The sequence below is a fragment of the Doryrhamphus excisus genome, linkage group LG2 (assembly GCF_037039965.1).
Source record: "Doryrhamphus excisus strain RoL-2023G ecotype Guam linkage group LG2, RoL_Dexc_Guam_v1.1, whole genome shotgun sequence".
NCBI lineage: Eukaryota > Metazoa > Chordata > Actinopteri > Syngnathiformes > Syngnathidae > Doryrhamphus > Doryrhamphus excisus.
In genome coordinates this window covers 22,605,353-22,631,035 of record NC_136358.1, presented here as the reverse complement: position 1 = coordinate 22,631,035, position 25,683 = coordinate 22,605,353, and the positions used below count along the sequence as shown (strand labels likewise).

The 25,683-nt window shown below is 39.8% G+C and overlaps 2 protein-coding genes across 2 annotated transcripts in view; one reads left to right on the top strand and one right to left on the bottom strand.

Annotated features, from left to right (window-relative positions):
• The window catches only part of LOC131109406 (dynein axonemal heavy chain 8-like), a 68,165-nt gene extending 49,415 nt beyond the window's left edge, over nucleotides 1-18,750 (bottom strand). The window contains exons 1-18 of the mRNA XM_078789166.1: nucleotides 18,468-18,750; nucleotides 17,070-17,154; nucleotides 16,659-16,981; nucleotides 14,335-14,521; nucleotides 13,650-13,810; nucleotides 13,392-13,568; nucleotides 10,906-11,019; nucleotides 10,684-10,791; nucleotides 10,488-10,586; nucleotides 9,061-9,207; nucleotides 8,785-8,982; nucleotides 5,238-5,314; nucleotides 5,067-5,166; nucleotides 4,861-4,980; nucleotides 4,473-4,608; nucleotides 1,096-1,283; nucleotides 938-1,018; nucleotides 496-612 (exon numbers count right to left, since the gene is read on the bottom strand). Of these exons, the coding sequence (XP_078645292.1) occupies nucleotides 496-612; nucleotides 938-1,018; nucleotides 1,096-1,283; nucleotides 4,473-4,608; nucleotides 4,861-4,980; nucleotides 5,067-5,166; nucleotides 5,238-5,314; nucleotides 8,785-8,982; nucleotides 9,061-9,207; nucleotides 10,488-10,586; nucleotides 10,684-10,791; nucleotides 10,906-11,019; nucleotides 13,392-13,568; nucleotides 13,650-13,810; nucleotides 14,335-14,521; nucleotides 16,659-16,981; nucleotides 17,070-17,154; nucleotides 18,468-18,593 (2,544 nt within the window). The 5' untranslated portion in view covers nucleotides 18,594-18,750. The remainder of the gene's footprint in view (nucleotides 1-495; nucleotides 613-937; nucleotides 1,019-1,095; nucleotides 1,284-4,472; nucleotides 4,609-4,860; nucleotides 4,981-5,066; nucleotides 5,167-5,237; nucleotides 5,315-8,784; nucleotides 8,983-9,060; nucleotides 9,208-10,487; nucleotides 10,587-10,683; nucleotides 10,792-10,905; nucleotides 11,020-13,391; nucleotides 13,569-13,649; nucleotides 13,811-14,334; nucleotides 14,522-16,658; nucleotides 16,982-17,069; nucleotides 17,155-18,467) is intronic.
• A 535-nt stretch (nucleotides 18,751-19,285) lies between these two features.
• On the top strand, nucleotides 19,286-23,246 carry LOC131109401 (calreticulin-like). Its single transcript, XM_058061359.2, has 9 exons — nucleotides 19,286-19,487; nucleotides 19,665-19,766; nucleotides 20,364-20,567; nucleotides 20,664-20,758; nucleotides 21,553-21,762; nucleotides 21,837-21,950; nucleotides 22,021-22,164; nucleotides 22,419-22,511; nucleotides 22,583-23,246. The coding sequence occupies exons 1-9, from the start codon at nucleotides 19,400-19,402 to the stop codon at nucleotides 22,769-22,771; spliced, it is 1,239 nt and encodes a 412-aa protein (XP_057917342.2). The 5' UTR covers nucleotides 19,286-19,399; the 3' UTR covers nucleotides 22,772-23,246.
• The last annotated feature ends 2,437 nt before the right edge of the window (nucleotides 23,247-25,683 follow it).

Sequence of the window (25,683 nt, the reverse complement as noted above, 5' to 3'; positions counted from 1 at the left end):
CAATCACAGGGCACATATAGACAAACAACCATTCACACTCACATTCATACCTATGGACAATTTGGAGTGGCCAATTTACCTAGCATGTTTTTGGAATTAATCATATTAATCATATTACAGTAAATATTTTATTACAAAACTGTATTAATTAGAAATCCCACAGTTTTTGAATGTTCAATGCGAGCCATGACTTGTCCTACTTAGTTTACGGTCAGTGGCATGGAGACTGAAATGTTAGCTCTGAAAAAAATTATTGATGTTCCAAAGTTCCCGTACTTGATTAATATTATCCAGAGACGTAACGTGTGTATTTTGCATTTGCATTTCTAGTATATGACTCCCACTGCAAATTACATTTTATCATCAGTATACTTCAACAATGGAACAATTCACCATTTCACCTACCACTCAAAATATACATTAAATAGAATATCCCTGTAAAAATATCTGAGAATGTGACACATATACTTGAATTTGACTACTAAACATATGTACCTTGGTCAGGATTGATTTCAGCTCTGAAAGCGCATTGTGAATATTTTGAAAGTACTTGTCCAGGAGGAGGGACGACCACGTGACCATGACAGAGCCATAGCGCAGGAGAGACTCCACCTTGTCAAAGACAGACATTGACACATATGAGCACCTCCCAAAAAAAAAAAAAAACATTTTCTGCTCAACAACGGCTCCCTCTGAAGGTCTGACTTGCACATTACTTTTACGGTAAGGCAGAAGTATCCAACCTTTGTCCGCCGAGGGCTACATACTAAAAAAAAAAGAACTGATCCAAGGGCTTATTTTGATATTTTGTAAGCATATATTCAGGAACAAACTGTACCTCAGCTTTGTGATATAGGTAAAAAAATCATGTTAGGATTAACACCTGATATACTGCATGCCTGCATCAGTGTTAAATTCAACACATTTTCCACCTTACTTGCGTGGTTTTTGATGTAATCATGTTGGTAAAGTCGGCAGGTATGTTGTCACACGTGAACTTGTAGTCAGTCAAAATGGTCTGTAATAAAAACAAATATGGCTTGTTGTTATTATAATGCACCGTGAGAAAGCAATGACACAAAAGTTAAGACTAACCTGCAGGCAATGATGGTATGTCTTTAATCTCAGCTCCGACTTCAGGAAGTGCAAAGCCTGCTTTGGAACTTCTAGTCCCATCCTCACCAAGCCGCTGGCCTCCCGGATGGCCTCGCTTATTTTAGAGTCAAAGTTGACGATGTATTTTGCTGTCACAGTGCAGCGAATCAAGACTGTAGTATTCAGGGCTGTCCAAACAGAGAATACACACATTTTCACTTCACAGACTATGTGCCAATATATGGAGCTATATATGTGTATATATATATATATATATGTGAATTTTGATATGGCTGGGTACTAAAAGTGTTCCAATATATGTAGAAACAACACATACAAAATATTTTTCCAATACATGATTATTTAGGGGTGCCACCATACATCTGTTTTTGTGGAATAAAGTGGTGAACAGTTCAATGGTCGCCATGGAGATTTGAGGTCAGCAAAGACTGCAGCTCAAGAACTCTGAGGTGATCTTTATGATTTTGTTTGTATCTATACTCCGATTACATATTACTAGCAAATTTGTGGTTTTGTCTTTGTAATTTGAATGATTTGTAGTCATATTTATAGGTATTTAGTGCTCATTGCCTCGACTGTTTGCGAATGACAGTTAGCTAATAGCTGAGCAAGCATAACATCAACAACAGTAATATAGAGTAGACAGTATTACTGATGCCTCATATTTATTGAGAGTAGTACTGTAGTCCTACATAATGTGATATACACTTGTCCATTTATTATTTTAGGCACTGTGCAGCACAACCCAGCAGCTCTCCTAAGATGCTGCCCTCAACAACTAGTTCCTTTCAGACTAGCAGTCGCAGCTTGGTCTTTGGTCTGGCCCCCTTTGATAACCCTATAGAAAATGATGCTGTATAGAAGTTCATTGTACTCAACATTTCCACCTCAACTTTTTGGCAATTAGACTAGAAATTGCACATTTTCTGAAATTTTACAAAAGTTTATGTGTGAGGTGGCACCCCTAAATCTCAATGATTTCCTCAAAATTTTGCAAAAGACATTTTTATGTTCATTAGAAAAAAATGGAAGGCCAGCCAAATTGATATTATGAATTTAAAATTTCCCATTCAAATTTTATATATATATATATATACACATGTATATACAGGTATATACAGTGAAGAAAATAAGTATTTGAACACCCTGCTATTTTGCTATTTCTCCCACTTAGAAATCATGGAGGGGTCTGAAATTTTCATCGTAGGTGCATGTCCACTGTGAGAGAGATAAACTAAAAAGAAAAATCCAGAAATCACAATGCATGATTTTTTAACAATTTATTTGTGTGATACAGCTGCAAATAAGTATTTGAACACCTGTGTATCATCTAGAATTCTGACCCTGAAAGACCTGTTAGTCTGCCCATTAGAAGTCCACCTGCACTCCATGTATCATCCTGAATCAGATGCACCTGTTTGAGGTCGTTAGCTGCATAAAGACACCTGTCCACCCCATACAATCAGTAAGACTTTAACTTGTAACATGGCGAAGACCAAAGAGCTGTCCAAAGACACCAGAGACAAAATTGTACACCTCCACAAGGCTGGAAAGGGCTACGGAGCAATTACCAAGCAGCTTGGTGAAAAAAGGTCCACTGTTGGAGCTATCATTAGAAAATGGAAGAAGCTAAACATGACGGTCAATCTCAATCGGAGTGGAGCCCCATGCAAGATATCACCTCGTGGGGTCTCAATGATTCTAAGAAAGGTGAGGAATCAGCCCAGAACTACACGACAGGACTTGGTCAATGACCTGAAAAGAGCTGGGACCACCGTTTCCAAGGTTACTGTAGGTAATACACTAAGACGTCATGATGTGAAATCATGCATGGCACGAAAGGTTCCCCTGCTTAAACCAGCACATGTCAAGGCCCGTCTTAAGTTTGCATATGACCATTTGGATGATACAGAGGAGTCATGGGAGAAAGTTTTATGGTCAGATGAGACCAAAATAGAACTTTTTGGTCATAATTCCAATAAGCGTGTTTGGAGGAAGAAGAATGAAGAGTACAATCCGAAGAACACCATCCCTACTGTGAAGCATGGGGGTGGTAGCATCATGCTTTGGGGGTGTTTTTCTGCACATGGGACAGGACGAGTGCACTGCATTAAAGAGAGGATGACTGGGGCCGTGTATTGTGAGATTTTGGGGAACAACCTCCTTCCCTCTGTCAGAGCATTGAAGATGGGTCGTGGCTGGGTCTTCCAACACGACAACGACCCGAAGCACACAGCCAGGAAAACCAAGGAGTGGCTCCGTAAGAAGCATATCAAGGTTCTAGCATGGCCCAGCCAGTCTCCAGACCTGAACCCAATCGAAAATCTTTGGAGGGAGCTCAAACTCCGTGTTTCTCAGCGACAGCCCAGAAACCTGACTGATCTAGAGAAGATCTGTGTGGAGGAGTGGGCCAAGATCCCTCCTGCAGTGTGTGCAAACCTGGTGAAAAACTACAGGAAACGTTTGACCTCTGTAATAGCAAACAAAGGCTACTGTACCAAATATTAACATTCATTTTCTCAGGTGTTCAAATACTTATTAGCAGCTGTATCACACAAATAAATTGTTAAAAAATCATGCATTGTGATTTCTGGATTTTTCTTTTTAGTTTATCTCTCTCACAGTGGACATGCACATACGATGAAAATTTCAGACCCCTCCATGATTTCTAAGTGGGAGAAATAGCAAAATAGCAGGGTGTTCAAATACTTATTTTCTTCACTGTATGTGTGTATATACACACACACATATACATACATATATATATATATATATATACATATATACACATATACACATACATACATACTTTCTACGTTCTACGGGAACGATGGCAGCAATTTTATTATGTAAAAGTATATGCTCAATAGACAAATCAAAATCAAACATTTTTGCACACACTTTGAAGTGGATAATGTGGCCCCATGACTCGAGTAAGGTTTCAAGCGAATTAGAAATAATTGTATAATATTAATATATTAATAATATAGTATTAATATATTATATAATAATAAATCATTATATATTATATTATATTAATCACAACAACATTATTCATTCATTCATTCATTTTCTACCGCTTTTTCCTCACGAGGGTCGCAGGGGTGCTGGAGCCTATCCCAGCTGTCTTCGGGCGAGAGGCGGGGTACATCCTGGACTGGTGGCCAGCCAATCACAGGGCATATATAGACAAACAACCATTCACACTCACATTCATACCTATGGACAATTTGGAGTGGCCAATTAACCTAGCATGTTTTTGGAATGTGGGAGGAAACCCGAGTACCCGGAGAAAACAACATTATTGTCATTATTAATAATAATAATCGTTTTGAGGCAACTGCCAGAGAACAGACCAAAATCCAGCTTGGACACTTCCGTCATCCACGCTTTGTGGTTGTCGGCCTCAAAGCGTTGGAGCGCCGCCGTTGTTTGATTGTACATTTTCACCACGGTGCGTCCCTCTGGGGTGGTCAGGATGTCTGAGTTTTCCTGTAAAAGGAGCAAAGTATCTCAGGTCATGTGACAGTTTTGAGACTACCGTGGTGCTCTGAATGCAACTTGCTATTGGCCACCTTAAATACCCGTCCGTTCTCATGATTTAGCTTCACTTGTGGATGCAGGTCAAACTAATTTTTTGTTCCAATAATTAGTATTCAAATCAATAAAACAACAAAAGGTGACCAAAATGTATGCACCTGCCTAATTTTGTTGAAATAATGTCAATAACGCTTTAAAGCTTACACGTATGTACGATATGGGTTCGTGTATTTTCTTGTAGAGGTGCCTGGCCCAGCGAAGTTTCCCACAGACGGGAGGCATGTTGCGGCCCAATGGTGGGTCCTCGTTTTGCTTCTCAAAGAGCTGTGACAAGAAGATGCATTGGCACATTATGACATCCATGATAAAATAAAGTATGACTTTTTAAAATGGCTCCCGGTGTGCACCACCTTTGACACGGCCTCCACTTCCGAGACGTAGAGCTGCAGAATAGAACCCAAAGCTTTGGGCATTTCTGCCATCAGACAGGGGATGTTTAATTTCTTAAAACTGCAGATAAATATGACAAAACGTGAATTTAAATTTAACAGGAAATCACTAAACAATTTTGTGGGACTAACCGCTGTATGACAACCAGAGCCTGCTGGGACGAGTCGAACCTTGAGAAGCTGGAGTTCATGAAGGACTTTAGCTGCTCCTGTATGAGAAGATCTGGTAAATAATCTGTGGTCATAATGAAAACTTTATTGATTGTACACACAATGTTTTTGGAATTGTCTTATGTTGGTTTTTTTTATTTGGTCACATCTTTAACCCGGGCGGCACAGCGGTCGAGTGGTTAGCGCACAGACCTCACAGCTAGGAGAGCAGGGTTCAATTTCACCCTCTGCCATCTCTGTGTGGAGTTTGCATGTTCTCCCCGTGCATGCGTGGGTTTTCTCCGGGTACTCCGGTTTCCTCCCACATTCCAAAAACATGCTAGGTCAATTAGCGACTCCAAATTGTCCATAGGTATGAATGTGAGTGTGAATGGTTGTTTGTCTATATGTGCCCTGTGATTGGCTGGCCACCAGTCCAGGGTGTACCCCGCCTCTCGCCCAAAGACAGCTGGGATAGGCTCCAGCAACCCCCGCGACCCTCGTGAGGATAAGCGGTAGAAAATGAACATGATGATGATGAACATCTTTAACCCATTTAATCCCACATTTTTCCCAGACACAAAAATAAACAAATCATGTTTCATTAGTATCCCTTTGAAACAAACAATCATGAAAATGTTCATGGAAAGGGTGTAAAAAACTGTGGTCAATGGTAAGATGTGCTGTAGGTGGGACAGACTGCATCAGGGATCAGCGCTGAGCCCCTTCCTGTTTGCTATGGTGATGGACAGGCTGACAGATGAGGTTAGACAAGAATCTCCATGGACTATGATGTTTGCAAATGACATTGGGATTTGTAGTGAGTAAGGAAAAGGTGGAGGAGATGCTAGAAGAGTGGAGGTTTGCCCTGGAAAGGAGAGGAATGAAGATTAGCCCCAGCAAAACGGAGTATATGTGTGTGAATGAGAGGGACCCAAGTGGAAGAATGAGGTTAGAGGGAGAAGAGATACCGAAGGGAACAACGTAGATTGTGAAAAGGAGGTGAAGAAGCATGTGCAGGCAGGATGGAACGGGTGGAGGAAAGTGTCAGGCGTGATGTATGATAGAAGAGTTTCAGCTAAAATGAAAGGAAAGGTAAACCAAACTGTGGTGAGACCAGCCATGTTGTTTGGTCTAGAGCAGGGGTTTCAAACTCAATTTACTTGGGGGCCACTGGAGCTAGGGTCTGGGTGAGACTGGGCCGCATCAGGTTTTCAAAAAAAATGCATTTATTAAAAACAGAAAAATGAATAAATTTTGCTTTGGTTACAATTTTCTACAAGAAAAGCTCTGATAAAACTTTCCACTGTTCTCAAATATCTTAATTTTTATTTTTCTACACAAAATAAGATGAAAAATAAATAAACAAATCAAGAATAAAGAAAATTAATCAATCAGTAATAAATAAATATAATAATAATAATAATAATAATAAAACGGCAAATAATAAAAACTTAAGAAACCACATATAGTTGGTGGGTAGACAAATTATTTTTTTCAGATTAAAATGAACAAAGCATTATTAGAGCCCTGTAGACATGACAAAACACGGCTATAGTCACATTTATACTCTTTTTGCGCAACTGCAGGGTCTTGAGACACATGCTAACTTGCAAACTAGAGAGCTCGCGACCTAAACGTTAGCCTTTAAGTTATTTCCTTTAAACTTAAATAGCCAAAAACTTACCACTTCCACACGGATAGGGAGGATAACTATTAACAGTTATTTAACCTTTAACATGAACATTAATCAAACGTAATAATTTTTTCTGGGTACATGATACCATACAGCATCCATATCAAACTTGCGCGGGCCACACTAACATTAAACTTTCATATCAAGGCGGGGGCCTCAAACTAGTGTCCTGCGGGCCACATTTGGCCTGTGGGCCGCGTGTTTGAGACCCCTGGTCTAGAGACAGTGCCACTGAGGAAAAGACAGGAAACAGAACTGGAGGTAGCAGAGATGAGGATGCTGAGGTTCTCACTGGGAGTGACCAGGATGGATAGGATCAGGAAGGAGTACATCAGAGGGACATGTTAGTGGCTGTGACAAAGTGAATGAGTAAGAACTCATCACTTGTCCCTTGTATTATTGTATTCATGATTTCATTGTTTGAGTTATGTCATTGATCATAGTGCTGTATATAGGAACAGGGGTACAGAGATCATCTTAAGCTACGTTCACACCGACGCCGAATCGATGGCAAATTAAATCGGTGAGCAAAGCAGCGGCAAAGCGTAACAAAGCTTAATGAAAGCGTAAAGACCGTAATACAGCGTAAGAAAGGTTTGAGCAATTCGGGACATTCGGCAAGAGCGCCAAAATTTTTTAAACTGTTTAAAAATTTGAGGCGATCTGTCACAAATTGCGTAAAGCGGGGAGAGCGTATTAAAGCTTATCAAAGCGTCACAAAGCTTATCAAAGTTTTACTCAAAGCGTAGGAAAGCTTAACAGAGCTTGGTTCAAAGGATCAATGGATCTGCTGGGTTCGGTTAGGGAAATATGTGTATGTGTTGATGTTTTATGGAGAGTTGTAGTAGCAGTGGATTCACATAAGATGATGGTGTTGAAATCTAGTTTTAAGAGTTTCATGATTAGATGTGTTTTGTAGACCAACCTATTGACAAAAGTGGGACATTCCGGGCAGATTGAGAGCCCTATAAAATGAAGCAGCTGGGGCGTCTTTGGGAGGACGCAATGATGTGTGGCGGTGTTGCTGCAGTACTATGTGTCAGTGAAGTGAGTGAATACATTTTTTCTTCTTGCTGTTTTTGGGAAGTCAAGTTATTTTATTTTTCGAATTCATTCATTTTCTGCCGCTTTTCCTCACGAGGGTCGCGGGGGTGCTGGAGCCTATCCCAGCTGTCTTCGGGCGAGAGGCGGGGTGCACCCTGGACTGGTGGCCAGCCAATCACAGGGCACATATAGACAAACAACCATTCACACTCACATTCATACCTATGGACAATTTGGAGTGGCCAATTAACCTAGCATGTTTTTGGAATGTGGGAGGAAACCGGAGTACCTGGAGAAAACCCACGCATGCACGGGGAGAACATGCAAACTCCACACAGAGATGGCCAAGGGTGAAGAGCGGAATTGAACCCGGGTCTCCCAGCTGTGAGGTCTGCGCGCTAACCAACCGCCGTGCCACTTTTTCCAATTAATTTTTTTTTTAATTTTATTTTAGTGTTTTTCGTAAGTTTATCTTCCATGTTAAATAAATGTACATAGCCTGGGCGAACTGCATGTCTGCTTCCTGGCTTTTTTTGCAGCCTTGACTACAATGGCCTTGGAGATAAAGTGAGTTATCAGCCAGACTGAGATGGTTGGGACATGTCCAAATGAGAGATAGTGAATATATTGGGAGAAGGATGCTGCCAGGTAGGAGGCGTAGAGGAAGACCAAAGAGGAGGTTTATGGATGTAGTGAAGGAGGACATGAGGGTAGTTGGTGTGAGAGAGACGGGGTTGGATGGAGGAGATTGATTTGCTGTGGCGACCCCTTAAGTTCTAGAATGCCTACCTCTAGGTTGCTTTTGTGCATCATAAATGTTTCATAGTCGGCCTCAAAAGCCGACACCCTGGTGGCAAACACATCAGCCTGCTTGTTCTTCAGGTCGGTGGAAGCTTTGCGGAACTGACCAGCCAGCACCTCGATGCCCTCGATGTTGGACTTGGCCAGGCATTCGAATGTCTTGAACACTGCGATTATTTTGATGATCTGTAAGAGGGTGATCAGCGTTGTTCTTCGACAGTTTCCTGGGGTAAAGATGAGCTCAAAAACGGTCAATTTTCTTACACTTTCAAGTCGCTTGCAGAAGACCTCAAACTTCCTCAATACGTGCATCTCGGAAAAGATGAAGGGCCTTTGACCTGGCGTCTCTTTTGCTTTTTGTTGAGTTTTCACCAAGCAAGACTGATACTCCCGGTACAAACAAAGGGACTCCTATCAATGAAAAGCAGTCATGAGGTGATAGACATAGACATAGACTTTCTTTATTGTCATTGCACAATAACGCGGCAGTGAAATTGCCAACGAAATGTCTTGCCTGGCTCCCGTGTAATAAATAATAAATAATAAATAATAAATAATAAATAATAAATAATAAATAATAAATAATAAATAATAAATAATAAATAATAAATAATAAATAATAAATAATAAATAATAAATAATAAATAATAAATAATAAATAATAAATAATAAATAATAAAATGTGGAGAATAAATAGATGACATCAAATATGAACAATGTACTAATAAATAATACATAATAATGCACTAAGAAATAATAAATAATGTACTGATAATAAATAATAATGTGGAAAATAAATAGATGACATCAAATATGAACAATGTACTAATAAATAATGTACTAATAAATAATGTACTAATAAATAATGTACTAATAAATAATGTACTAATAATGTACTAATAAATAATGTACTAATAAATAATGTACTAATAAATAGTGTACTAATAATGTACTAATAATAAATAAAAATGTGGAGAATAAATAGATGACATCAAATATGAACAATGTACTAATAAATAATAAATAATAAATAATAAATAATAAATAATAAATAATAAATAATAAATAATAAATAATAAATAATAAATAATAAATAATAAATAATAAATAATAAATAATAAATAATAAATAATAAATAATAAATAATAAATACATGAAAATGTGGAGAATAAATAGACAAATAAATGACATCAAATATGAACAATGTACTAATAAATAATGTACTAATAAATAATACATAATAATGCACGAAGAAATAATAAATAATGTACTGATAATAATAAATAATAAATAATAATGTGGAGAATAAATAGATGACATCAAATATGAACAATGTACTAATAAATAATGTACTAATAAATAAAGTACTAATAATATACTTATAAATAATGTACTAATAAACAATGTACTAATAATGTACTGATAAATAGTGTACTAATAATGTACTAATAAATAATAAATAAAAATGTGGAGAATAAATAGATGACATCAAATATGAACAATGTACTAATAAATAATAAATAATAAATAATAAATAATAAATAATAAATAATAAATAATAAATAATAAATAATAGATAATAAATAATAAATAATAAATAATAATGTGGAGAAGAAATAGATGACATCAAATATGAACAATGTACAAATAATTTAGAATATCTGCTATCAATAAATGATAAGTCGCACTACCTGTATTTTCATCACAACATTTTTACCGTCCTGCTCCCATATTGCTGAGCCATTGTTGGAAATGTACCGCTTGCAGGCAATAATCATCTGATTGGTCACCTGCACCATTAAGGGGAAATCCAATTCATGGAGAAAGCAACTAAATGGTGTTGTCAATTGTCATACTATAGCTCATGTTGTGTGTGGATTCACATACTTTGATGAAGATGGCTGAGATCTTTTCACTGGTATGGTAGTATCGTGACACGGTGTGGATCATCTGAACGGCATTGATGATGTTCTGCACGTTTTTCACTATGGTGGCCTGAAATCAGGAACAATATTCGTGTCGTCAACCTGCTTCCATCATTGGAGCCCTCCATTGTTCTCAAGCTCGGTTTGTGTGTACCAAATAATGAAAATAAATAATAGTTCATACGGGGTCACTGGTGTAAAGTGGCTGACATGCTTTTTCCAGTGCGTCCAGGAACTTGACATTGTCCTTTGCCTCGTTGAAGTTATCCGTAACCCTAGACTCCAGCATGGGCCACGTCTAAAAAAAAATGATGGAAAATATATATGATAAATGATCTAATCATTTTCTGTGCCGCTTACTAATTATTAGAGTCGCAGAGGTGTGCTGGAGCCTATCCCAGCTGACTTTGAGCTTAAATAATGGCACAGAAATTATGTAGTAAAATAAATAAATAAATAAATAAAGTTACATAAAATAATATTAAGCATTAAATAATAAAAAGATATGATAAAAATAAATGAAATTTCATTTTTAAAAATAAAACTAAGATAAAAGTATAATAGGAAATGAACAAAATATTAAATACACACAAAAACAACATATTAAAATAAAATTATAAAAACAATACAATAACATAATATAAACTATGTGGTGAAAAAAATGAATGAAAAAAATACATAAAAAATGAAATAAAAACATTTACATAAAATAAAATAATAAAATCAGGCCCAGTGGTTAGCGCGCAGGCCACACAGCTAGGAGACCAGAGTTCGATTCCACCCTCGGCCATCTCTGTGTGGAGTTTGCATGTTCTCCCCGTGCATGCGTGGGTTTTCTCCGGGTACTCCGGTTTCCTCCCACATTCCAAAAACATGCTAGGTTAATTGGCCACTCCAAATTGTCCATAGGTATGAATGTGAGTGTGAATGGTTGTTTGTCTATACAGTGAAGAAAATAAGTATTTGAACACCCTGCTATTTTGCTATTTCTCCCACTTAGAAATCATGGAGGGGTCTGAAATTTTCATCGTAGGTGCATGTCCACTGTGAGAGAGATAAACTAAAAAGAAAAATCCAGAAATCACAATGCATGATTTTTTAACAATTTATTTGTGTGATACAGCTGCAAATAAGTATTTGAACACCTGAGAAAATGAATGTTAATATTTGGTACAGTAGCCTTTGTTTGCTATTACAGAGGTCAAACGTTTCCTGTAGTTTTTCACCAGGTTTGCACACACTGCAGGAGGGATCTTGGCCCACTCCTCCACACAGATCTTCTCTAGATCAGTCAGGTTTCTGGGCTGTCGCTGAGAAACACGGAGTTTGAGCTCCCTCCAAAGATTTTCGATTGGGTTCAGGTCTGGAGACTGGCTGGGCCATGCTAGAACCTTGATATGCTTCTTACGGAGCCACTCCTTGGTTTTCCTGGCTGTGTGCTTCGGGTCGTTGTCGTGTTGGAAGACCCAGCCACGACCCATCTTCAATGCTCTGACAGAGGGAAGGAGGTTGTTCCCCAAAATCTCACAATACACGGCCCCAGTCATCCTCTCTTTAATGCAGTGCACTCGTCCTGTCCCATGTGCAGAAAAACACCCCCAAAGCATGATGCTACCACCCCCATGCTTCACAGTAGGGATGGTGTTCTTCGGATTGTACTCTTCATTCTTCTTCCTCCAAACACGCTTATTGGAATTATGACCAAAAAGTTCTATTTTGGTCTCATCTGACCATAAAACTTTCTCCCATGACTCCTCTGTATCATCCAAATGGTCATATGCAAACTTAAGACGGGCCTTGACATGTGCTGGTTTAAGCAGGGGAACCTTTCGTGCCATGCATGATTTCACATCATGACGTCTTAGTGTATTACCTACAGTAACCTTGGAAACGGTGGTCCCAGCTCTTTTCAGGTCATTGACCAAGTTCTGTCGTGTAGTTCTGGGCTGATTCCTCACCTTTCTTAGAATCATTGAGACCCCACGAGGTGATATCTTGCATGGGGCTCCACTCCGATTGAGATTGACCGTCATGTTCAGCTTCTTCCATTTTCTAATGATAGCTCCAACAGTGGACCTTTTTTCACCAAGCTGCTTGGTAATTGCTCCGTAGCCCTTTCCAGCCTTGTGGAGGTGTACAATTTTGTCTCTGGTGTCTTTGGACAGCTCTTTGGTCTTCGCCATGTTACAAGTTAAAGTCTTACTGATTGTATGGGGTGGACAGGTGTCTTTATGCAGCTAACGACCTCAAACAGGTGCATCTGATTCAGGATGATACATGGAGTGCAGGTGGACTTCTAATGGGCAGACTAACAGGTCTTTCAGGGTCAGAATTCTAGATGATACACAGGTGTTCAAATACTTATTAGCAGCTGTATCACACAAATAAATTGTTAAAAAATCATGCATTGTGATTTCTGGATTTTTCTTTTTAGTTTATCTCTCTCACAGTGGACATGCACCTACGATGAAAATTTCAGACCCCTCCATGATTTCTAAGTGGGAGAAATAGCAAAATAGCAGGGTGTTCAAATACTTATTTTCTTCACTGTATGTGCCCTGTAGCTCTTGAAGTTTGAAGAAACAAGGATATTAAATTTGAGAAGATTAACTATGGTGTCATGGCTACCTAACTGACGTGCCACAACAGTGAAGGAGTGAGCGAGTGTACCCGCAGCGTCTTAGAACGGCTGATTTTCAGCACGGCTATGACCGCCCTGCACTTTGAGCTATTGATGTGAGTGAGGATGGTGTTGAACTTCAAAAAAGTCTGCTTCCAGTACTCCAGCTCGCTCAGTGGCCCTTCCGTCACGAGACCGTGCTTCAGCGCCATCGTCTCCAGCAACACCTGATCAACACAGACAGAGCAGCAAAAGGGGCAATCTTTAGTTTCAAAGTCTCCTCTTTGCAAATCTTTGTGACCCCCCACCTGGTCAATTTCTTTATGCCACTGCACCACGAGCTTCTCCAGATCCTTAACCATGTCAAGGTTGGCTGTTGCCGATTTCATATCCTGAATGGACGCCAATTTCTTAATGTCAACATCCTTAGCTTCAGTGAGTTTCATGCTCTTTGTGATCAACTGGATCCCTAGGGTGCAAGCAAAACAGAAACATTCATTCATTTTCTACCGCTTATCCTCACAAGGGTCGCGGGGGTGCTGGAGCCTATCCCAGCTTTCTTCGGGCGAGAGGCGGGGTACACCCAGGACTGGTCGCCAGCCAATCACAGGGCACATATAGACAAACAACCATTCACACTCATATTCATACCTATGGACAATTTGGAGTGGCCAATTAACCTAGCATGTTTTTGGAATGTGGGAGGAAACCGGAGTACCCGGAGAAAACCCACGCATGCACGGGGAGAACATGCAAACTCCACACAGAGATGGCCGAGGGTGGAATTGAACCCTGGTCTCCTCGCTGTGAGGTCTGCGCGCTAACCACTAGACCACCGTGCCGCCCCAAAACAGAAACATAGCAACAAATAAAGCAACACGCTCTGCTGTTCAAGTTCAAAAACACGTTATTTATCCCTGAGGGGCAATTTAAAGGACACAGAGAGCAGCATATGGAATAAAAAACGACAACAAGAACAAGTAAGAACCTCACATTCTATGCCGCTGACACTATTCTTGAAGATATGCTGGAAGCCAGGCTTCATTATGGACCTGCGCTTGGACTTGTCGAGAGCGGCGTACTTTTGGATGGCTTGGAAACTCGGCAGCAGATTGTTGAAGCTGTTTTTGATTGCTTTTGGGCACCCATCCCGGCCATCGAAGCTGGAAAAGAAGACCTCCTGGGAAAGCATTCAGTGTCAGTATCTTCACACACAAGCAATACAATATGCTGTTATTTTATACTTTGCTTGGTTGATGTAGATCTTAGGTTGATACATGACGTATTTTTAGCACAATTGGTTGTAGAAGTAGTCTTATTTGCATTTTCAAAAAGGTCGGAAAACCCTGTTCTAGATGAGCACTGCTAATTATTTGCGATATGCCGAGATTTAAAATGATATTTCTTAATGTTACATCAGGGATTCCCAAACTTTACCAACTCAGGGCCCACTTAAAAAATGTTAAAATGTCCGCAGCTCATTTTTATCGAATAAACAGTACGTAAACAAAATGCTGCGTTCTCAGAGCACTTAATAATAATAATAATAACTTATACAACATAACTTATTACAAAGAATCAGGATTGAAATGAAAGCAGGTGGATAAAGGAAGCCCAAACTTTTAATCTGTGGTGTACACACAATTTATTATTTTTTTTTTCCTCAACTGCGCTCCATTTTTCCCGCCACTGCATACGACGTGCTCCTCTGTTAATGACCCCCTGACATGATGACCAGAGAGCCATGTTCCACTCATAAACTGTATAAGGTTCCTAAAATATTGTGACAGGTCAATACTTGGGCCTATCATTTTTTTAAATCGTGCATAAATATTTTACAATAAAAATAATATTTGCAAAAATTAATCCTTTTTTAATGACCTCTCATGGCCCACCTGCAGTACCACACCACGGCCCACCAGGTGGCCGCGGCCCACACTTTGGAAATCACTGTGTTAGATCATTTGCCTAGTTTTAAAGCCTAGTTACTTATTGACTTTAGATTATGGCCTTCATTTTGGAATTAGGAATATTTTTGTCGAGTTTACTTCATTTAATATTTCATTTTACATATTCAATGTTTCATAGAAATATTACTGTGAAATGTCACTGTGCTACCACTCTACCACTTTTCCATTTGTGCATAGTGGCTCTCACTGTGGTTGGCTTGAGTCCTGAAGATTTAGAAACAGCTTTACAACCTTTTGATGGATCTCAATCTCAAAAAGTCATGTTTTAACATGAGGGAGGGTGGGAATCACTTTCACACATGTAGGTTAAGATTTTTTTTCCCTCTTAATAATAACTTTCATTTAAAAACTGCATTTTGGTTCACTTGCGTTTCACTGAGTCATAGTTAATCACTTCAATGATTGGAAAAATTCATGAGTGACAACCATGCAAAAAATAGGGGGCGAACACTTTTTCACACCACTGTATGCAGGACATAGGTAAGAAAACATCTATTTGATGGCACAACCAGGCCTTCAACCTGCTAATAAAAAACAATCTAATTCAAATAATGTGGATTGTTCTGTGCTCAATGGAATGCTATTCTAGTAATCATTATATTGATTAAAGAGCACTGATGGTCATTTTTTTAAAATGCAGTAAACAGTATGTTTATTAGCAGGATACCATCATAGAAAATGTGTTTCAGGATGGACAGCTTGGAATTATTTCCCAGAAAGTACGCAGAGTATGTTTTACCTCAGGGGTCTCAAACACGCGGCCCACGGGCCAAATGTGGCCCGCAGGACACGAGTTTGAGGCCCCCGCCTTGATATGAAAGTTTAATTTTAGTGCCGCCCGCGCAAGTTTGATATGGATGCTGTATGGTATCATGTACCCAGAAAAAATTATTACGTTTGATTAATGTTCATGTTAAAGGTTAAATAATTGTTAATAGTTATCCTCCCTATCCGTGTGGAAGTGGTAAGTTTTTGGCTATTTAAATTTAAAGGAAATAACTTGAAGGCTACCGTTTAGGTCGCTAGCTCTCTAGTTTGCGAGTTAGCATGTGTCTCAAGACCCTGCAGTTGCGCAATATGTTGTAAATAAAAAGAGTATAAATGTGACTATAGTCGTGTTTTGTCATGTCTACAGGGCTCTAATAATGCTTTGTTCATTTTAATTTGAAAAAAATAATTTGTCTACCCACCAACTATATGTGGTTTCTTAAGTTTTTATTATTTGCCGTTTTATTATTATTATATTTATTTATTACTGATTGATTGATTTTCTTTATTCTTGATTTGTTTATTTATTTTTCATCTTATTTTGTGCAGAAAAAATTAAGATATTTGAGAACAGTGGAATGTTTTATCAGAGCTTTTATTGTAGAAAATCGGAACCAAAGCACTGAAAAAGTTTGTATACTTTTCTGTTTTTAATAAATGCGTTTGTTTTGTTTTTTTTAAACCTGATGCGGCCCAGCCTTGCCCAGACCCTAGCTCCAGTGGCCCCCAGGTAAATTGAGTTTGAGACCCCTGTTTTACCTGATGCACATTATCTGATGTCACAGCGACGTTGACTCGAACCCTTGTGAAGGAGCAATAAATGCCCGTGAGGCGTGTCTCTGCTAAATTGGCGTAGGAGAGCCGCAATGCTTTCCCCACGCCTGGGAAGGAGCGACCGCACTCTGAAAATGAAGTTTCCATCAGTGAGCACATCCTTCCGTCTTGTGAATGGGCTGATAGAAAATGATAGAATGGATGGATGATAGCTACCTATTCCTGGAGGTTTTGCTTCTTGGTACAAAAAGGAAAGAGATGAGCTTCCTCCCTTGGCAAAAAAGTCATCGAAAGGAGCCAGCTATGCAGGAAAAGACAGGAAATACTGGATGTACAAAATGGTATCTTAAGACATCAATCATTTTTGGGACACCGATTGACTTGTTTCTTCCATAATGCTCAGGATCTTTCCAAAAATGCCATCAGGAGGGCATGACCGTGTCATTGCCTGACATAAAATGAGAATTTTGAGCAGATTTTGTACATAGGTATGAATGAGAGTATGAATGGTTGTTTGTCTATATGTGCCCTGTGATTGGCTGGCAACCAGTCCAGGGTGTACCCCGCCCCTCTCGCTCGAAGACAGCTGGGATAGGCTCCAGCATACTCACGACGAGTGGTGGGCAAAACCGAGACAGTCCGTTCACTTGTGTTCACGTTCGTTCCGACTCAACAGCACAACAACACGTGATGACAAGTGGTGTGTCGGTCATAAACGAACGAGTCAAAAGAACTAGTTCTTTTTTGTGAACGGAATGAACGAGGTCACCGATGGTGTCGGTCAATCTCTCAGTCTTGGTCTTTCAGTCAGCTAACCCCACCCACCCACAAAGCGAGGCACGACAATAGAATAAGACAGGCAAGCACGCGGATAGTCCCGCCCTGCAAAAGAAACAGTGAACTGACTCTCCAGCTAACCAAAAAAAAGCATTTGCAACTTTTGCAACAGACTGAACGGGTATTTTAGGGGCAGTGACCTCGTTCTTTCCGTTCACAAAAAAGAACTAGTTCTTTTGACTCATTCGTTCATGACAGACACACCACTACTCGCGACTACTAATACATACAATCAACATCTAAAATAATAAATCATGAAATAATAAAAATACATTTTAAAAAGGTACTAATGTCATAACAAAATAAATGAATCCCTTAGTAGTGTTGTGACGTTCACGAACGAATCGGTTCTTTTCAACGGCTCATTACAATGAACGATGGGAACCGTACCGCTGTGAATTGTAAAATGGGTAATTCAAAACAGTGACGTCATTGTCAAAGCAGAGTGTTATAGCACCACCCTGTGGAATATTTACAATGAATCCAGATCAGACTTTAAAAAGGTTATAATCAGTATTTCAGAATAGATCAAGCTCATATTGGTGGAATATCTAAATTCATTCCTCCCAGTGATTATTTCCATGATAAAAACGAGTTAAGGCCAGGCTGGCTTCTTAAAACTTAAATATAAAAATGAGCCAAATTAGCCACTTTTTTGAACGGCTCTTTTAAAAAGGAAGGGCTCACCAAGATCCGGCTCCCCTCAAAGAGCCAAAAATCCCATCTCTCGCCGCTAGCGGGTAAGTAAATGTGAGCTGAACTCATTCATTCACTCACCGAAGTCAAATCCAAAATGAACTCCTCCACCACTGATGGCTCCAAAGCCAACTTAATGGCCAGGATGTTGATCACATAACGGTGTGCAGGGGTGAGCTCCTCTTGGCGAGCCTTCCTTGCCTGCATATAATTATCCTGGAGGCCAAAAGAGAGTATTTTTGTAGTAGTATTTCGTTAAAACTTGCTTATGTCTGACACTACTCACTTCAGGTGATTCCATCGCTTAGAAGTGGATTTCTACGTTGTAGGTATGCGGTTGTCCATTAGCATTATTTTTGCATTAACAAAAGTCTAAACTAATATTCTGTATGCTACTTTCGAATTCGAACAAACGATTTACATTAATTTCCTCAAGTAGCTCCACCCTTGCGCCCTTCAGCACGAAAAGGTACGTGCTGTACTTCATTATTACGTACGACTCAATTTTACCGTTTGAAGTATTTTACGTTAGAAGTACGAGTACTTTGGAATTCTTTTTGCTTACGTCATAGTCACGTCTTTGCGATGACGTGCTTTTTAAACTATGGTAATTGGCATTTAAGCCATCAATTTTCATTTTAGGAGCGTCAACTACACAATATTTGTAGTCTTGTTATGGTAAAAAAAATAACAAATCTGTCTGAGTTATAATAAATCATTGGAAATGGCATTGGGAAGTGACGCCCTGTAGCTCTCCATTTCCGTGTACCACGGAACTTCGTGCTGATCCTAGATCAGACTCTGAAAGGAACGTATGGTTCGTGGTCGATTGTGATTGGTCCACACGTCCAGTGTTGTCGACCAATGGCGTGCGGACATCTGTTAGCTTGAGCGGCTCCTCTCGAAAGCCAGTCTTCTCTCCGACACTGAATCCCTCCATTCAGACCCCCAGGGAAGGGCAAGTCAGAAGCCGACACTGAATCTAAAAAAACAAACAAAAAAAAATCAGCAAAATGCAGATTTTGAACGCCATTGCGGTGCTTTTAGTAGCATGCTCCGTGCAAGCGACGGTCTACTTTCGAGAGGAGTTCACGGACGGCGGTAAGGTGGAAGTACCGAAAGTTGCTATATCATGGCGTTGCCTGTCATTGCTATAAATGTAATGCTAGTCATTACTGCGTGATAAGATTTAAGTGTCTGCTACCAAAAACAGCTAATTAGGTGTCGCCAAACAAATGGACGTTTTCAAATAAATGTGTATGTATGTGTGTCTTGAAGACAAATGGAGAAGTCGCTGGGTGGACTCCAAACACAAGTCTGACTACGGAGAATGGAAACTGACGTCTGGCAACTTCTATGGGGACTCTGAAAAAGACAAAGGTAAGTATTATTTTTCTTTCATTTGCCCTCTTATTGAAGTGACGTTCCGCTTTGAAAATTTCCGGATGAATTAATAACATAATAACGTTTTTGATGAGAATGTGAAAGCAAGACTACTGCCGAGTGCACCGTGAAATAAAACCATGTACAATCACATACGAGACTATTTGGAATAGAATAACTGTTCTATATAAGTGGGGAGAAGCAGAGAGCTTTTTTTTTTAATTCTTCCCCTTCTCCATGTCCCAGCAACAACTGGGGACAAAAATCAATATGGTAATCAAAAGTGGGTCTATGCCACTCAGGGTGTTAACCTCTGGCCACTGACTTCATGCAAAGGACATCGGAACAGGACACTAATGACTTTATACGATGTACTAAAAAGGTAGAAATGCTATTGTATAATATAAAAAGGAAAAAAGCAGCGACCTAAATAGGGATTGGTGTCAAATAATATGAAAAAGTGCACAATAAACCTTCATAAACATTAGGTTTCTCTGCAGTTAAGCATATAATTTACCCATTCATGTAAATGCAGTACATAGAAAGTATGATTATCTATGCAAATTAGTTATTTTCTTTGGGGGGTTGGCATAGGTCTCCAGACGAGCCAGGATGCCCGATTCTACGCCACCTCCAGCCGCTTTGAGCCGTTCAGCAACGAGGGCAAGAGCCTGGTTGTCCAGTTTACCGTCAAGCATGAGCAGAAAATCGACTGCGGTGGCGGCTACGTTAAGGTCTTCCCGGCCGACCTGGATCAGACGGCGATGCACGGAGATTCCTCGTACTACATAATGTTCGGTGAGACACCGATTCCTCCCCCCCTATTCTCATAGTATGCAATGAATGTACTTGATCTGTGCTTTGTGATTGTGACCGCTTGCCAAACACACACAGGCCCTGACATTTGTGGCTACAGCACCAAAAAGGTCCACGTCATTTTCAACTACAAGGGCAAGAATCATCTCATCAAGAAGGAAATTAAGTGCAAGGTAAATCAAACATCAAAAAGCACCATGCTCAGTTTTGGGGCATTTTCACTTTCAAAAACCACAGAATAGAGTTTTAGGATTACATAAACTGAACCGTTATGCTCTTCTTTCATCACAAAAAGTTTGTTTCTAGCCTTGTTGGTGTTTACTAAATCATCAGAACATAGGATGTGTCAGTTAAAACACCTGATTTTGACCAAACAGATGAGATTTTCCGCAGTGAAGCAAATTCAAGCAGAACGGTGACTTTTTTTTAGTGACACCTCAAACCCCTTTGAATAGTTGCTTATTTACTAACAAAAACACAGGAAAAAAAGATTTCGATGACAAAATAACTTTCTTCAGATTTACAAAGTAACAAAATAATGTGTGCATGCACGCGCCAACTATTTATAGACCAACATCACCTCTATCCTTTATGATGGTGACAGAGTCGCAGAAAGACCAACGCTGTGCCAGTGTAAGCAGTCGGTATTTTTGTCTTTGCTGGATTCGTCTCCATTTACCCGTCAGCGCGCCATTCAGTGTCTTCATAACCAAGCTGTTACTGCCAATTGGAGGAAAATAGAACTGTTGGGCTTTGGATACGCACCTCCTGTGGGGGGAAAAGCAAAGAAGACGTTGATGGACATCTTTGGTCAATGCCAATGTCATTTGACCAAATTATACCCATGCTTCTGTAGCACACACGGCGACTTAATAGGTGTTAATTGGAGCATTTGCGGTGCTTCAAAGACATATTTGGATTTATACATTTAATGTTTCCCCATCCCAAAACATGATTTCTCTATTAGGATGACGAGCTGAGCCACCTGTACACGCTGATCCTGAATCCCGATCAGACCTACGAGGTGAAGTTAGACAACGAAAAGGTGGAATCCGGCAGCCTCGAAGAGGACTGGGACTTCCTGCCCCCGAAGAAAATCAAGGACCCTGAAGCCAAGAAGCCCGAGGACTGGGATGACCGGGCCAAGATTGATGACCCGGAGGACGCCAAACCTGAGGTGAATACACTTTGAAGAGTAGGACATTGAGAGGGTTGACGTCTTACGGGATGTGTCCCCACCACCCTCTTAAGGATTGGGACAAACCCGAGAACATCCCTGACCCCGATGCCAAAAAACCAGAGGACTGGGACGAAGATATGGACGGAGAGTGGGAGCCCCCCATGATCCCCAACCCGGAGTACAAGGTCTGCTTGGACCAGATGGACCATTAAACCGGGCCTCAGAATATTAACTAAATACTCTTTCACCTTTCAGGGAGACTGGAAACCCAAGCAGATTGACAATCCCAGCTACAAAGGAACCTGGGTGCACCCTGAGATCGACAATCCAGAATACAGTCCTGACGCCACCATCTACAAGTTTGGCAACATTGGCGTTATTGGTCTTGACCTTTGGCAGGTATAAAGAAAACACACTTTTATTACATAGCTATCTTATGTCATAAATCATGTTAAATTATAACTAGAATGTTGGAAATAAGTTTTATATGCTCAAACTATGAACATTGCTGATTTTATGAATAAAGACGATTAAATCTTTGAAATTGCCCTATCACAGTCGAGTCTGGTACCAATTAACTTTGATAAACTGACTACTGTCTTCAAATGTCAAAATTAGCAAGGCAGTGTTTCTAATTTTGTGTTCAATCTCAGGTGAAATCCGGCACCATCTTCGATAACTTTGTGATCACTGATGATGTGAAGGAAGCGGAGGACATTGGAAATGAGACGTGGGGCGTCACCAAGGTATGGGGCGTCATCTTTGTATTTCCACATGGAAATTATGGATTATGAATTAATGTAATTTCTCCACGTAGGAACCAGAGAGGAAAATGAAGCAGGAGCAAGACGATTTGAAACGAAAGGAAGAGGAGGAGAAGAACAAAGAGCAGGAGACCGAGGCCGGTGACGAGGAAGAGGATGAAGAGGACGAAGAGGCTGAGGAAGATGAGGACGAGGAAGGACTCTCAGAAGAGGATGATGCGAAGCTCAAAGACGAGCTTTGAGGAGCTGTCAAGGTTTTCATTAAGAGGGGAAAAAAAAACTGTTTTGTACATTCCAGGGGCATCATGGCTGCCGTGCATCCTCACCTGAAGAATAGCACAACACATTTCGATGTCGTGGAGGTCAGGATGTGTCAGCACTGATGGCTATGCGCTGAATTTTCATTTCTTCCCATCACACGCTCCATCCTCCTAATGGAACGGCCCATATTTTCAGTAAGACTGACGTTGTGGAAGATATAAATAGGAATTTCAAATAAAATCTGTTTAATACCTCAATCAAAAAAAATCATGGTTGGTATTGTAATCCACCCAAATGCAAATGACTCTTTCAAAGTGATAATCATTGTTTGCCGTTTCAAATCTAATGTGATCCATCAAGTCTTGTGAAACCCCTGGTCCGTGTCATGTGATCAGGGCTCTGCTCATTTCCATTTGAGTGAATATACCAAAGTTTTTATTAAAAGTTTTTAACAAATTTTGCCTGTTTTCTTAAAATATTTGCAATAGTTAATATAATACACAATATCAATGTTACTATTGCAGACCTGCCAACATACTAATTTATCATATGCAACATGCAGTTTGCGTCTTGCTTCACAGATCTCCATTTTGTGCCCCTGGTAAAAAAAAAAATAAAGGTTATTACAAAGCAAGTAATTATAAGGAACAAAAAAAAAGTAGAAATCCTGAACTAAAAGTGGAATTTATGAGATCCAAACTGTGCCTGTGCCACTGGTACTGCCTTCACTTGGCAAATATGGCGACACAATTGTAAGTAAGATGGATATCCTATGTGTACTTTAATTATTAATTCATGTGCAATCAGTTTTCCATGGTCACATTCTTGTTTATTCTTCTTCTGGGCACGACAGAGCTGGAAATACTATAGATTTATTACTAAATCACATATATGAACTAATTCACAGTACATTGAGGCGCATTTTGTTCTCGCCTCAATTTGAAACTTCTACTGGCAAAACAGCGCCCCCACGTGGCTTTAAAGAGGCAATGCAAGTCGGGCATTTACTACCAGCCATGTAATAAAGAGCTAAAAGCCCACGGAGGGGGTCCTATTAGCTAGCAAATGAATACAAACGACCAGGGGAGACTAGTTGGCAAGTACAAGACACTTATTTTACAAACAAGAAATTTAGTGTTTTAATGTGCGTTTAGGCTTTACCTTTAGTGTAAACAAGAAATTTAAAAGACGGCGATTTAGCGATTAAGGTGAACACACATTAAAACACTAAATAAGACGTGGCCGTAATTTTGGGGGGCTAACAAAAACACAGTAAACCAACACCAACAAAATCAAACCCCAACAACACAAAAACTTTAAATCAAACGCTAACTCCCAATCCGCTGTTGGCCCCCCAGTAAAGTGTAACACTAAGCCGTATTGAGACAGCACAACCCCAGGGCGGCAAAAAAAAACATAACAAAAACAGCAGTGGCTTACTGAAAGACAACAATATAAACAAGTTAACCACTGCAAACAGAATTCAACATGCCAAAAAACGACACCTACCTTCACCGCGTTGTCCACAGCTTAAATGGAGCGAACCTGCCATTTTAAAAGACCGGCTGATTAGCGCAGCTGCTCACCGTAGCTGCTCATGATGCGTTTGGGGGAGCGCCGGCCGTAGGACTTTTGCCGTTTCAACTGCAATAGGTCATCCATTGTTTGATACCGATGAGACTCGCCTGGAGATTAGAGCAGTCCTGTGGGTCAGTTAGCTTTAATGGATCATATAGCATATAAGATAATCTTATGTATGCCAATGATGTCGCCAACATGTAAATATTCAACAGTCATAATGACCCGGCTGTGATGTTAGTAAAAAGTACTGAAATGTCACGAGACATTAGTATTGTTATGAAATGATTATCTTTCACACTGTATGGAGACTGGATACTGAGCTAGCATAGTTAGCTCAGCTAACATGCTAACAGCTAACAGCTAACATGCCATCGCTGAGATTGAGTAAAAACAAGGTTCTCTTCTCATTCCGTGTGGAAGTGGTCCACCTCCTTATGTTTAGTATAAGTCAATTTGGGAGGCTAACTATTTAACTCGTTAGCGTGCGATGCTAGTGGCATTGCCAGTGCCATGATCCCGTAGTCGAGCAATGTTATGTAAACAAAGAATAATAGGAGTGTGAAAGTGACTTGTGGGGTGTTATAGCAGTGTCTTTATCCCAGGGGTGTCTAAAGTGCAGCCTGGAGGCCACTTGCGGCTCGCGGCTCATTTTTTTATTGGCCCACAGCACATTCTAAAATTAGAATTTAACAAAAAAAACAGCAAAAATGTACTAATCAGCAGTCATTTTACAAGAATAAATTCAAAATATTAAACAGAAAAATTACAATTGCAAATATGTGGAAATAGTCGGAAAATAGTCCAAAAATTAATTAATAATTCAAATTAATTAATAATTAAAAAATTAATAATTAATTTCGAGTGGTTAGAGCGTAGACCTCACAGCTAGGAGACCCGAGTTCGATTCCACCCTTGGCCATCTCTGTGCATGCGTGGGTTTTCTCCGGGTACTCCGGTTTCCTCCCACATTCCAAAAACATGCTAGGTTAATTAGCCACTCCAAATTGTCCATAGGTATGAATGTGAGTGTGAATGGTTGTTTGTCTATATGTGCCCTGTGATTGGCTGGCCATCAGTCCAGGGTGTACCCCACCTCTCGCCCGAAGACAGCTGGGATAGGCTCCAGCACCCCTACGACCCTCGTGAGGAAAAAGCAGTAGAAAATGAATGAATGAATGAATGAATGATTGATTTTCTTTATTCTTGATTTATTTATTTATTTTTCTTATTTTGTGTAGAAAAATAAAAATTAAGATATTTGAGAACAGTGGAATGTTTTATCGGAGCTTTTCTTGTAGAAAATCGAAACCAA

Bases quoted from the DNA above. Each gene is read 5' to 3' on its own strand.
- LOC131109401 (XM_058061359.2), top strand. From the start codon at position 19,400: ATGCAGATTTTGAACGCCATTGCGGTGCTTTTAGTAGCATGCTCCGTG. The intron at 20,759-21,552 runs GTAAATCAAACA...TTTCTCTATTAG, and splicing joins AGAAGGAAATTAAGTGCAAG to GATGACGAGCTGAGCCACCT. The intron at 21,763-21,836 runs GTGAATACACTT...CACCCTCTTAAG, and splicing joins CGGAGGACGCCAAACCTGAG to GATTGGGACAAACCCGAGAA.